This window comes from Carassius carassius, chromosome 31 (genome assembly GCF_963082965.1).
Source record: "Carassius carassius chromosome 31, fCarCar2.1, whole genome shotgun sequence".
NCBI lineage: Eukaryota > Metazoa > Chordata > Actinopteri > Cypriniformes > Cyprinidae > Carassius > Carassius carassius.
In genome coordinates, this window is record NC_081785.1 from 22,058,247 (window position 1) to 22,073,022 (window position 14,776).

The window sequence follows — 14,776 nt, forward strand, 5'->3', positions numbered from 1 at the left end:
CTCATGAATAAGCCACATGCATATATTAAAGCAATAAGAAGAAGCCATGGTTTACAGTGATTTTAGAACAGTTGAGGGGAGTTATTAGGCAGAATGCAGAGTGGAGTTTTTCAGCAATGATGAGCAGAATAGTTGACATGCACCACACAGAAGCAGAAAGAAGCAGATGCAGTGGTCCAGTAATACTGGTGTTTATAGGTCACCGGTGTGTGTTGAAATAGTATTTTACAACAACTTTGTGCATGGCTCAGCTAGTCATCAGACACAGACCGGAACTATCTGTTTTATAATGCATGATTAATGTCTGCACATACCTCGCATGAAGGCTTTTTTTATTTGTCATATTCGAAAAAGCCTCTTTGATATGTCAGTGAACACCTGTTTCTGTTTACTGTGACAGTGAGCTGGTAATATGTATTGTACAACCATTTAAATCCCCATAACAGTTCATCTATTCAAGTCACAACACGGTTAGTCTTTAAATCTGAGGCATAAGGATATTTGCAAAAGAAAATAAAACTCTTGAAACCTTCTTTAGAAGATTGATGTATACATTATACACTTTGTTACAGTGGTTTCAAGGCATATTTTCATAATGTTTAGATTTATGGCTTTCACTTAGTGTTTTGAATTGGCAAAACTTTTTAGAAATTTCAGTCTTGAGTATGCCATCCGTTTTTGTCAAAACAATTGGTCATACTTTTTAAGAAACAGAATTTATTTACATTTTAAATCCAATTAAATGAATTAATATCACCCTTTCACTTACATTGTTAGAATGGTTTGTTTAAAAATTTTGATTACAGCAATTATTGTAATAATTGTAATATTTGCATACTGTGATGGGTGTTCTGTCTGTTTGAATAAAAAATTGTGTAAAATTCATAGTTTTGCCATTTTTCCGAGAAAACAAAGTTTTGCCATCACTGGAACTAAATTGCTCCAGTTCTTCTTCAGAGACAAACAAAATGGTCCGAGGCTGTTGTTATGTAATAAATGGTAAACGGCAGTAACTGTAGACTGGGCAAAAACAGTAATTTTCCAATGTTTCTAAACTCTAGACTGTTGTGGTTTAGTTTTCAGCTATACAGTGAATAGCTGATTTTTGGGCACTGATTAAATGTGTATTTTTGGCTTGTGTTTTACAGTCAGGCACAGTAATTAATTACAGGTTGGTGCTTGTAGGTGCTTGTAATTGAAGTCATTAGTTACCTACTAAATGTTATGTATCAGTTGGTGCAAACCCTCCATTGTTTTTTGTGAGCTTGTTATTTTGCCAAGCGGTTATTAGGATGTAGAAATGAACAAAAACAAAAACCAAACTACATTAAAAAAAAGAAATGCACTTAGTCATATATAGATTTGTATAGGTCCTATTTGCTGCTAGAAAACATTTGAGCTTGATTGAATTCTCATTTATTGCACTCTGAAATGACAGATGGTGCATCAGTTTAGAATAAGGGAGAATGCAGGGGACATTCTCTAAAACAATTATATGTGCATTAATCGTCTGACAGAATTATTTATTTGCATGTGGATTATTTTAACATCTGAATCACAAAAAAAAAAAATGACTACCCTGATTTGACATACTGGGACTGTACAGAATCACACCACCACTGTGTTCCAGACTTTAACACCATGTGTCTGGGTATATACCTAGCTATAATGGTCTTCTCCATCATTTGATAAATTACTGCCACCATGCTCACTAGAAAAATGTAGATGTACTCTTTTAAATAAAATTTCACAGGCAGTAAAAGTGTGATGTTAATTGCTAACTTTACAGTCCGTCATGAGGATAAGAAAGTAGATGTGTTTGTGCTGAAATGACAGTTATGTTAATGCGTTAGCATATATTAAATAATGTGTGTGTGGACTGTATTTAGGGTCACATGGAGGGCGAGGTCTGGGGTCTTGCCACTCACCCACATCTGCCACTGTGTGCCACTGTGAGTGACGATAAGACACTGCGCATATGGGATCTGTCCCCCAGCCACTGCATGCTCGCCGTGCGTAAACTCAAGAAAGGTAAGCAAATGCTTGCTCATTACTCAGATTCAAATCTGCAGCTTTGTCCATGTGTACCCAGGCCTTAATAAAATAATGCGTAACACTTTATTTGAATGATTCCTTTTTGCAGTGTACTTACCCAAGTACTGATGAATATTATTAACAGCGTGTACTTTTGAATTTTGAGTTACATTTTATTTTAGGGTGTCCTTGTTACAGTCCTCGTTACATATAAGAACTGCATGTACCTGCTATATGGTAAGGGTTAGGATTTGGCATAATTAATTGTTATTATAATAGTAAGTACATGTAATGTGTAACAAGGACACCTTAAAATAAAGTGTTACTGAATTTTGTTTATAGTGTTAGTTACTTGTAATTATGCATAATTTACTGTTATTACTATGGTAGTGCAACAAGGACACATTCAAATTAATGTGATTACTAAATATTGTAAAATGAGTAAAAGTAAAGCTTAGGGATGCTAGAAGCTTAGACAACAAATGCATGTTTATTACAATTGAGCTCATTTTCTCTTCACAAGGATTGGAATAGTAAATTAAATACATTTTTTTTTTTTTGTGAATCAATTTAAACCCTGTTTTACATCATTTCATAACATTTCACACTAAGGTTAACCACTATGACGTAACAAGGAGAAGGAACTACATGAGTAACTATAGTTCTTCACTAGCTTTATAAATTCAAAGCACACATGCATTACTGTCTACCAAACGCCCCTTTGTCTGATTATAAATAGCTCCTTATCTATGTACTCTTTTTGTCATTTGCATTCCAAGCTTAGCATATACAATGCTTGACCTCATTATGCTTCAGAAACTCAATTTGCACAGAAAAATATACCTTAAGTGAAGAACACTCAGCATGCAATTGATTGCCTGAGGGCTGAGTCTCTAAAGGGGATGGTTGCAGTAAATTTTTGTAGAGGAACGACCAGCAATGTAATCAAATAATGCTTGATAGACCAAATCCTTAAGATGAGCTATTGACTCTTCATCAACCCTAATTCAATTATATTATGATTATTAAGAGTACACTGGGTCTTTCTTTATTTACTTGGGTAATGAACAATAATAACTTACTTGACAATGATTAAAGGACTGTGTAATTGGTTTAAGAGCTTTTACCCCAAAATTGAAAATTTATCACTTACGCATCCTCATGTTGTTCCAGACCTGTGGAATGTTTCATAAGCTTCATGAAAGTACACCATTCAACTTTTTGTGAAGAACAGATATTTACTGAAACGCTTCCACTTCAGTTTAGTTCTCATTTCTCATTTGCATTTCTGCACACATTGCAATCATACAAGTTTGGAATAACATCAGGGTAAGTAAATAATGATGTAGGTGATCTATCCCTTTTAAATGTTATATTATGGCCAATATTACTTTTATGTTATGGTTGATTAAAATATTATTAATTTAGGCATCACTGCATTCTAATGTACAGCAGGTACATTTTAAATGACATTTAATAGTGTTATTAAATTACTGAATTGGCTTTTAGGCAAAGGGTGTATAGATGCAAAAATAGGAGCATGCAAAATTTAAATAAAAAATAAATAAAAATCTCACCAACCACAAATAAGTAAATATTATAATGTATTAAAACTGTTGTGTATGCATTATGCATTCATTATAATGCCTTAAATGTCCCCTGAAGTGCCTTGAAACACCCAGCATTATTCTATGGTGACGTAATTTCAACTGAAACAGAAAGAGAGGGCGGGGCGGAACAGCCCCACCCCCTTTTTAAAATAGCAAGTAGCCATTTTATTTTATTTTTTAATCTCTGCTCGGGCCAGAGCCCCTGAGCTCGTTAAAGCTGCATTTGACAGCCACAGTATGATAGATTACCCCCTAGATTCAATATGATAATCATGCCGAAGTTTTTAATATATGCCGACTCGCACATATGATCCACTACCTGCGATCACGTCTTTGGACCGGAGCTAAAGTCCGGATCAGACTGTGTGCGCTGCCATGGTTTGTGTGAAACAACGTGAAACCAGACATCATTTGCTCCAATCGAAAGCTTATTTACACTGTCTGAATCATTCCCTATTACCTACATTGTGCACTACGAGCCATTCACTGTACAGGAAATTCTACACTATGAACAAGTGACCGATCTCAGCTGGCGCTTCCGTGTCTATTTATAGTGCAGGGGGCGGACGCTTCGGATTCTAGAGAGCATTTGATTGGTCAGAAGATTTGTTGAGAAGATGAAGTGTGATGTGATGTCATGAAAATCCGTGATCCGTTTTAGCTGAAGTGAGAGACTGTAAGTTTTGAATGCGTATATCTCCTAAATGCTAATTTTGTCATTGTTTTGGAACACACCAGCTTATTAATAACCTTAAGGCTAACATATTATTTTTATTAAATTGGAACTTTAAGAATATTCTTATATCAGCGGTAAATTCCATCAGGTGCGTGATTTCACATAGAGCAGCTGTTACTACACAGAGCCATTGTTAACTGAGAAGATGCGCAAATCCACGTTCATTTTCAGCGTTTATTTGCGCATCTTCTCTGTTAATAATGGCTCTGTGTAGTAACAGCTGCTGAAATCTGTGAAATCACGCACCTGAGGGATTTTACCGCTGATTAGAGAACCGGCTTTACTGACGAGATGCGCATAACGATCGGCTGATCGGAGCACCCCTAATTCTTATAATGTATTATGAATACGGGCTTCTCAGAAAGTCGTACCAAAATCACTAACATGAGCAAATAAGACAGATATAACTTTTATGCATGTATATATATATATATATTTTTTTTTTGGCATTGACAGTTGCTTGTTACGTTTGTGGCCTTTCACACAGAGCACATTTTTTTGCTTAGAAAAACGTGAGATTCGGGCAGTGGAATGGGGAAAAAAACCCACAAGGCTTTGAGACAATTTATTTGGCCTTGTTGAAGCCTGTTTTGTGTGAATGACCCCTGTATGCTTTCATTGTATAGAAGAGAGCAGCATGAAAATTCTGCTAAACTTCTCCTTTTGCATTTTACGGAAGAACAAAAGTCATACCGGTTTGGACCAAAATGACAGTGAATAAATAATGGGTGATATTTAAACCAACCATTTATTTACTACCTGTACATCTTTCTACATTCATATGTAGCTCTAAAGAGAAACATTCTGTTCAGCTGTCATGATAGATTTTTAACAACGGAGTGCTTAATGTGACATGGTATTTAACAGATCTAACTTTGTGCAGGTGGGCGATGTTGCTGCTTCTCTCCAGAAGGGAAAGCTCTAGCTGTGGGTCTCAACGATGGCAGCTTCCTCATCGTCAACGCCGACACTCTAGAAGACCTGGTGTCATTTCATCACCGCAAAGACATCATTTCAGAAATCCGCTTCTCTCCTGGTTAGTTAACATACTAATATCACTTCACTGGAAATGCCTAGAGTGCTGACAACAAGAATATAGCATCTGAATAATTCAGTATGATAGTATGAACTATTTCTGTACCTTCACATATGCTAATGTAATTAACAAATTCTTGCAGGAATATATTAACATATTAATAAGAAAGTGATGGCTGAGTCGTGGTAAGGCTCAAAACTGAAAAACCAATCTTTATTACAGTGACAGGCAAGTATTTGGCTGTGGCATCAGGTGACAGCTTTGTGGATATTTACAACGTGATGAGCAGCAAGAGGGTTGGTGTGTGCAAAGGCTCCATGAACTACATCACTCATATGGACTGGGACAAGAGAGGTGAGACAGATACAAGACACAAATACTGTACTGCAGGGGACGTTCACACTGACAGCATTTTGCAGCAACAAAACGACCAGAAGTCATTCATCTTCAGTGAGAGTTGGGGACACAACATGAGTGAAATGGATGCAGTCTGTCTGATGCAAGTTGTTTAACTTGATGCACTTATGCAATGTGGAGACTAGTTTATGTAAAGACATCTCTTGTGAGTTCTTGTGATCCGTGTTCTTCTAATGAGGGGAGAGCGGGGTGATTTGAGCCAGTTTTTAGTTACAGTGTGTTTAAATTGTGCACATGACCGTAATGGGTCCAATATGTACATACATTTCAGGATGTGATGCATCCTTGGGAATAATCACTTTAAATCTAAAACGAACTGCTTTCAAAAGTCTCTTGGCCCATTGAAGGTTAAATTGAGCCTAGAGAGAGGGTAAGATGAGCCACATGGAGTTAAACTGTGCCATTGATTATGCTGAAGTAAAAATGAATTTTCACTTCATGCAATTCAATAAAAATGACTTGTGTGAGCCTTGTGATGAACTGGCCATCCATCCATCCAGTGTGTTTCCCTTCCTGTGGCTCAAGACACCGATAAGGACAAAGAGATCTGGATAATGAAATGGATGGATGGATGACTTTTTAAACCTTTTATTGAAAGATAAAATACACAGTTTTGAAGGCATTTTTTCATTATTTAAAAATGTCAGAACAAAATAAAATTCACATTGAAAAATAAAAAGAAATGCTATTGACCTTACAGTACTAGGCTAATACTCAGCAAAACAAGTTTAAAACAAAGAACAAAATCAAAAATGTTTGGTCTAAAATGAAGTTAGTTACCAGTTATCCCATGGGCCTCTCTTCATCACAGGGTGAGTAAAATGGAAAACTCTTAATATATCTGTGGTCACATCACAAATTTTGTTCAATGTTGCCTAGAAAAAAAGGGGTGGCTCACCTCCCCAAAGGCTCAAATCACCCCGCTCTCCCCTTACTGTGGCAGATCGAAGACGTCTGCTTTTCATTCCAAGTTGTATTTTATAAGTGATTATAAAATAATATGTATCAGAAAATAAATAATAAAATAAACTCTCAGAAAATAAACAGTTTATTTATATATATAATTGTGTTTTTAAAATGTTTATTTTTTAGCATAGATAAACACATCATGGGAAAAATCTTTCTATTTTTATTTTTTTTTCAAAGTAATGACAACTCAACACAATGCAAGCACAACCTTATCTCAAATTATGAAATGATATCTCAAATGTGTCTTTAATAACAATCTGTATAAAATTTATGGAGCAAAGTGGCTGACTTTTGTCTCGATTAGGCTAATGTAAAAGATAGTGTTTATGTATCCATACTCCCCATTAGACATTTTTTAGACAACATTTTCATAATGACAAAATGACCGCTTAATTGGAAATGACTGCTTACGAATGATATTTAGCTTCATCTTTTCATTTTCCTCACATATTATATGTTATTAGATTATATTAGATTAGATTCAACTTTATTGTCACTGCACATGTAAGGTACAAGGCAACGAAATGCAGTTAGCATCTAACCAGAAGTGCAATAAGCAGTAAGTACAGAATATACAAGGTCTATAATATGTACAATAACTATACAGATAAGTATTATGGACATAATTTACAGATTTTACATACTATAAGCATGATATACAGGTAGGTGTACTATGAACATACTATACAGATGGATTATGTAAAAGTGTATGTACACTATAGGCAGAACTATCAACATATGAACATAATTTACACTAATGCAATGGACAGTACATTGCATAGAAAATATTTCAGTGTGCAAATGGATTACTCAGTGTTTCTGGATGAACAGACAGTAGTGCAAGTAATAACAAGTTTACTGTTTTTTGCTTGTTGTAAATAAATAAATAAATCAGTCAGATGCAGTGGTGAAGAGGGGGAGGAGTCTGTGTGTGTGGTGTTGGGTCATGTCAGAGGGCAGAGTTCAGCAAGGAGACAGCTGTAGGGAAAAAGCTGTTCCTGAATCTTGTGGTCCTTGTCCAGAGGCTCCTGAAGCGCCTCCCGGAGGGCAGGAGGTTAAACAGTCTATGGTCAGGGTAAGAGGAGTCCTTAAGAATGCTGCGAGCTCGACGTAGACAGCGTTTCCTCTGGATGTCCTCAATAGCGGGAAGTGGTGTCCCTGTGATGCGCTGGGCAGTTTTCACTACCCTCTGCAGTGCTTTGCGGTCAGCCACTGAGCAGTTTCCATACCAGACTGTGATGCAACTGGTCAGGATGCTCTCGATCGCAGACCGGTAGAACTTCACCAGGATGGCTGAAGATAGCTGGTTCTTCTTCAGTGTCCTGAGGAAGAAGAGGCGCTGGTGAGCCTTCTTGACCAGGCTGGAGGTGTGTGTAGTCCAGGACAGTTCCTCCGAGATGGTGGTTCCCAGGAACTTGAAGCTGGAGACACGTTCAACAACCATACCGTTAATGTAGATGGGGTCATGCGTGCCTCCTTTTTTCTTCCTGAAGTCCACAATGAGCTCCTTTGTCTTAGTGGTGTGAAGGAGCAGGTTATTGTCAGCGCACCATGTGGCCAGGTGCATCGTTGTTACTGATTAGGCCAATCACCGTGGTGTCGTCTGCAAACTTAATGATGGAGTTGGATCCATACACAGGCTTGCAGTCTTGGGTGTAGAGGGAGTAAAGGAATGGGCTCAGCACACAGCCCTGTGGTACGCCGGTGTTGAGTGTGATAGTGGTGGAGTGGTTGTGGCCTGACCTAACATGCTGAGGTCAGAAAGTCCATAATCCAGTTGCAGAGGGAGGTGTTAATGTCTAGGTCTCCAAGTTTTGTTGTCAGCTTGGAGGGAATGACGGTGTTAAATGCTGAACTGAAGTCAACAAACAACATCCTAACATACGTGTTGTTATTGTCCAAGTGTGTGAGTGCAGAGTGCAGCACTGTGCATACTGCATCCTCTGTGCTCTTATTTTTATGGTAGGCAAATTGGTGTAGGTCCAGTGTGGGTGGGAGGCAGTCTTTGAGGTGTGCTAGGACCAGCTTCTCAAAGCACTTCATGATGATGGGTGTGAGTGCTACGGGGCAATAGTCATTCAGGCACATTGGGGAAGAGTTTTTTGGTACTGGCACAATGGATGTGGACTTAAAACATGTTGGCACAGTTGCTTGGGTGAGGGACAGGTTGAAAATGTCTGTGAAGACCCCTGCAAGCTGCTCAGCACATGCCCTAAGCACACGTCCAGGAATGCCATCCGGGCCAGCAGCCTTGCGTGCGTTGATCCGGCTCAATGCAGTGTGGACATCTGTGGAGGTGAGTTTGAGAGGTTGGTGGTCTGCTGAGGGTGAGATTTTGGTGGCCATCCCCTTGCTGTCGCTGTTGAAGTGAGCATAAAAGTCATTTAGCTCGTTCAGGAAGGAGACATCCTGAACATATGTTATATTTAATCTCAAGCTCTTCTAACACTGTTATTGCTCTTGGCAGAATACACTGACTTAGAAAAAATCTTTATTAGGTGCAGAGTTGTTTGGTGTGGTGGAAATTATGCCACAACTAAGGGACAGTTGTAATTTTTACAGCGAGGCATATCTTAATTGGATAAAACCTTGTCACCGCATCTCTCTTCTGTTTTCTTGTGTTAGGGAAGCTTTTGCAGGTCAACACATCAGCAAAGGAGCAGCTATTTTTTGAGGCCCCCCGTGGAAAGAAGCAAACCATTCCTGCTACAGAGGTATGGATCTTGAACATCTCACCGTGTGTCACCCGGGGAGGGGGAAGGGCAATCTAAAGGGCAAGAACACGGCCCACTTTTCATTTGCTTGTCTCTAAATTTGGAGGCAGGGAATTAGGCCGTGCTTAAGGCCACCAATATGTTGGGACAGACAGTGAATGCTTACCTTAGTAACTTAAACGCCATCTTTCAATTTAAATGTATAACTTAATTTATACGGAATCTTGTATGAAAATGTTAATTTAAAAAGAAATACATAAGAATACATATGTTTTACAACACCCACGGGCAGAAATTAATAAAAAAGTGTACCTATTCTAAGCAATGCTCCAAGAAACCACCTTTTCCCAGAGAACGCGTCATATGACATAACGACAGGCAAACATAGGCGCTGCCGCCCTCGTTCTCAGTGTGGGTTTAGATTCAATTCAATTCAATTCAAGTTTATTTGTATAGCGCTTTTTACAATACAAATCGTTACAAAGCAACTTTACAGAAAATTATGTTTCTACAATATTTAGTAGTAGCTAGTAGTTTGTGCACTAGGTCATGGGTCCTGCAAAGTTTAGCTCCAATCCTAATCAAACACACCTGCCTTTAATTTTTAAGTGAGCCTGAAGACCTTAATTAGTTGCTTCAGGTGTGTTTGATTAGGATTGGAGCTGAACTTTGCAGGACAGTCGATCGCCAGGAGTAGTGTTGAGCACCCCGGGTTTACGCAGTCTGAGAGGTGGTAACAGAAAAGAGAGTTTGTCGTTATCGTTATTATAGTAGGTTTTTGTAACAATGACTGTATTTACATGAACAGCATATTCCCGTCCTAACCGGAACACTAACTGCTTTCATACACGTACTCCGCAGTACATGCAAACTAATGTCCGTCGGAAATACTAAGAGGGGGGGGGGGGGGGGTAGTATAACAGCCGGCTAAGTTCGGAATTCCAGCTGGCCGGTTATGTTGTTCAGATATACGGCCCAAATGCTTGACATCTACAGAAGCAGAACATGCGGACACCTAGGTCTGAAAGCAGTTACTGATTAAAAATCAGCTAGAAATTTCTAAATTTCACGATAAACTATGTTGTGCAGAAATGGCCCATCGTAAGAGTTGACATTTACCCCTACTGCAACCTCTTCACTGTCTGACTCCATTACAAAGAGATGATATTTACCGGCCGTTGCGTCACTTCCGATCAGAGCGTTTTTCACAGCGGAAGTAATTTTACTCACAATTTCTTTTAAAAAACTTTTTTAATGCACATTTATGATTAGTTTCTTCACGCAAATCGAGTTCCTACACTATTTATCTACACGTTCATTCACAGGGATCTTCAACTTGAAAGATGGGCTTTAAGCATTTTGGCCACAGTCCCCATTGGATTGAGTTGGATTTTAATATGGAAATAAATTCTGCCAATTGATTCTAATTAAAAGTGTTGCTTGATTCCAGTTATTCTTCACAACGTACAGCTTTAAAACAAACTATGTTTTGTTCTAATTAGTGGACCACTTAGTGTTTATATTAATTTAATTAGTCTGCCTTTTGTTGTAAATATATTTTCATGCTGTCTTATCCTTCCTGAGGTGGACAAGATTGACTGGAGCACATGGACGTGTGTGCTCGGAAGTTCCTGTGAGGGAATCTGGCCTGTGGTCAGTGAAGTTACCGAAGTTACTTCGGCATGTCTTAGCAGTGACAGGACGTTGCTATCTACTGGGGATGACCTTGGATATGTCAAGCTCTTTAAATATCCAGTCAAGGTTAATAAAATGTTATTTTATCATTACAGGATAGTTGACCCCAAAATGAAAATTTGTCATCATTTACTCAGCCTCATGTTATTCCAAAAAGTATGAATTTCTTTTTTTAAGCTGTGAAACACAAAAGAAGATATATTTCAAATGTTTTATTTCTTTTAATTTTAATATTTATAACTGACAACTAAGGAAAATCCCAAATTCAATATCTCAGAAAATTAGAATATTGTGAAAAGGTTCAATATTGAAGACATCTGGTGCCACACTCTAATCAGCTAATTAACTCAAAACACCTGCAAAGACCTTTAAATGGTCTCTCAGTCTAGTTCTGTAGGCTGCACAATCATGGGGAAGACTGCTGAATTGACAGTTGTCCAAAAGTTGTCCATTGACACCTTGCACAAGGAGGGCAGACACAAAAGGTCATTGCAAAAGAGGCTGGCTGTTCACAGAGCTCTGAGTCCAAACACATTAATAGAGAGGTGAAGGGAAGGAAAAGATGTGGTAGAAAAAAAGTGTACAAGCAGTAGAGATAACCGCACCCTGGAGAGGATTGTGAAACAAAACCCATTCAAAAATGTGGGGGAGATTCACAAAGAGTGGACTGCAGCTGGAGTCAGTGCTTCAAGAACCACTTTGCACAGACGTATGCAAGACATGGGTTTCAGCTGTCGCATTCCTTGTGTCAAGCCACTCTTGAACAACAGACAGCGTCAAAAGTGTCTCGCATCAAAAAGGATTGGACTGCTGCTGAGAGGTCCAACGTTAAATTCTCTGATGAAAGTAAATTTTGCCTTTCCTTTTGGATAATCAGGGTCCCAGAGTCTGGAGGAAGAGAGGAGAGGCACACAATCCAAGTTGCTTTAGGTCCAGTGTAAAGTTTCCACAGTCAGTGATGGTTTGGGGTGCCATGTCATCTGCTGGTGTTGGTCCACTGTGTTTTCTGAGGTCCAAGGTCAACACAGCCATATACCAGGAAGTTTTAGAGCACTTCATGCTTCCTGTTGCTGACCAACTTTATGGAGATGCAGATTTCATTTTCCAACAGGACTTGGCCAAAGCTACCAGTACCTGGTTTAAGGACCATGGTATCTCTGTTCCTAATTGGCCAGCAAACTTGCCTGACCTTAACTCCATAGAAAATCTATGGGGTATTGTGAAGAGGAACATGCGATATGCCAGACCAAACAATGCAGAAGAGCTGAAGGCCACTATCAGAGCAACCTGGGCTCTCATAACACCTGAGCAGTGTCACAGACTGATCGACTCCATGCCACGCCGCATTGCTGCAGTAATTCAGGCAAAAGGAGCCCCAACTAAGTATTGAGTGCTGTACATGCTCACTTTTTATTTTCTTTCTTTTTAGTTGGCCAAGATTAAAAAAAATCCTTTCTATGTATTGGTCTTAAGTTATATTGTAATTTTCTGAGATACTGAATTTGGGATTTTCCTTAGTTGTCAGTTATAATCATCAAAATTAAAGAAAGAAACATTTGAAATATATCATTCTATGTGTAATGAATCAATATAATATACAACTTTTTGAATGGAATTAGTAAAATAAATAAACGTTTTGATGGTATTCTAATTATATGACCAGCACCTGTATGTATTTATTTGTTTTCATTTTGGATCAAGATTCATTTTGATTTTTTGATATAGACACTGAACAAAAATGATAATTTGATTCTTCGAAAAAATATTTGTCTGACAAATATATTAGTTTTTCTCAAATTATATTCAAGGTGTGGGTCAAACCTCACATTTTGATTTAATATTAGTAAAAGTAGAATTTTCACATTTCACATTTTGTTACTCAATGTTTAATTTAGTTTTCTTTCTCTGAATAAATGTTTATCCTCATGTTTTTTTTAAAATATACATTGTATGTAGTTATTTACTAAAAACACCAGAAAAAATGAATAAAACCCACAATGTTTTCTGCAGTCAGTAAAACTGGCCACTATGTGTTCTGCACATCAACACTGTTAAAAAAAAAAACATTAAATAATAAAGATTTATTTTTGGCCATCTGACTATAGAAAAAAGACAAGAAGTGAAGTAGTTTTTTTTTATGGGGAGAGTTAGTTGCTTTTTAGACAATCTGAACAAAATGGGTTTAAATCAGAAACCTACTGTACTTTAGAAAATGTACTTTATATAATTGACAGATGTTTAGTCTTTTTTTGGGTGTAGGTGGCTCTCATTTTAGATATATTAAATTATAATTTACCATACTTGTTAACATTTTTATGATCTCAATAGGGGAAATACGCAAAGTTTAAGCGGTACATGGCCCACAGTACCCATGTGACTAATGTGCGCTGGTCACATGACGACTCTTTGCTGGCATCGGTCGGTGGCTTTGACACCTGTCTGATGATCTGGAGCCATGAGACCGAGGGCTGCCGAGAGGCCAGACAGTGTGACAGCGAGGAGTCAGACATCGAGAGCGAAGATGATGGAGGTGAAAAAGATTGTTCATAAAGAACAGTTATTACTGTCATCCACTGTCATCTAGATTTAAAGAGGGTAGCCATATATCATATGATGAAATGTTCATTTAAATTCTGTACGTCTCTCCATCTGTGTAGGGTATGACAGTGATGTAACTCGAGAGAATGAGATCATCTATGTAATCAAGGCCTTATCCACAAACGTACGATCCATGACGGGGGTCAAACCCCACTTACAACAGAAGGAGCTGTCGGTAGATGAAAGGTAAGTTAGGAATCACACCCAATGTGGCGTCGATGTTTATAACAACACTGTGTACAGTTCTGCCATTTAATGTGACAGTAGTTACAGAATTATGGAAAAACTGCGGATGCAACACAGATTGCTTCGCTTTTTTTTCATTACTTAATCTTTGTTTGGCAGCATAAGGGATCTAACAGGGTTCAAATAAGTATTTATAGATACTTATATATTTTAGGTATGAAGTAAATGTATTTTAATCATTTTAGTTTTCAGCTGATGTTAGTGATTAAATTATTGGCATTGGTCAGTAGTGGATATTTATGCATGGTATTTTCCCCATTTTTACAATGAAATTACTTTTATTCATCTATATATATTGGACATTTATCCATTATGTGAAATCACTGTCTGCTTGTCAGAACTGGCTAGATTTTTGATGTCAGTACATCCCTAATAGAGTTGTTTTAAATACTAGCAAATATACTGAATCCTCTTCGTTTTCGACTTTATTGCTTCTCTGACCTCTTGTATTTTAAATTCACCACCACTCTACCACTAATATTTTGAATAAGCTCATGTTGGTGGCACGTTCTAAAGCCAAACTATTTTCTGTTTCTGTTTCTGTCTTTCCAAACTGGAATATCAAACCGACATTCACAGGAATGTTCCTGATTATTACATAAGTTTATCTTATCTTACCTTACCTTTCTTACTATGGAAAATTTTTAGATTTGGATTTGCTTATTGAATATTGCATTTACAATAAAGCACTTACAATTGAGGTCTATGCGCGAAGGCATTA

General features: G+C 37.8%; 1 protein-coding gene across 2 annotated transcripts in view; it reads left to right on the top strand.

The window, feature by feature from the left end:
* The window catches only part of LOC132111783 (echinoderm microtubule-associated protein-like 5), a 112,713-nt gene that overhangs the window by 80,637 nt on the left and 17,300 nt on the right, over positions 1-14,776 (top strand). For both annotated transcript variants that reach the window (XM_059519377.1, XM_059519376.1), the window contains exons 21-27: positions 1,890-2,031; positions 5,264-5,416; positions 5,639-5,770; positions 9,428-9,516; positions 11,101-11,277; positions 13,540-13,741; positions 13,869-13,995. In XM_059519377.1, coding sequence (XP_059375360.1) covers positions 1,890-2,031; positions 5,264-5,416; positions 5,639-5,770; positions 9,428-9,516; positions 11,101-11,277; positions 13,540-13,741; positions 13,869-13,995 — 1,022 coding nt within the window. The remainder of the gene's footprint in view (positions 1-1,889; positions 2,032-5,263; positions 5,417-5,638; positions 5,771-9,427; positions 9,517-11,100; positions 11,278-13,539; positions 13,742-13,868; positions 13,996-14,776) is intronic.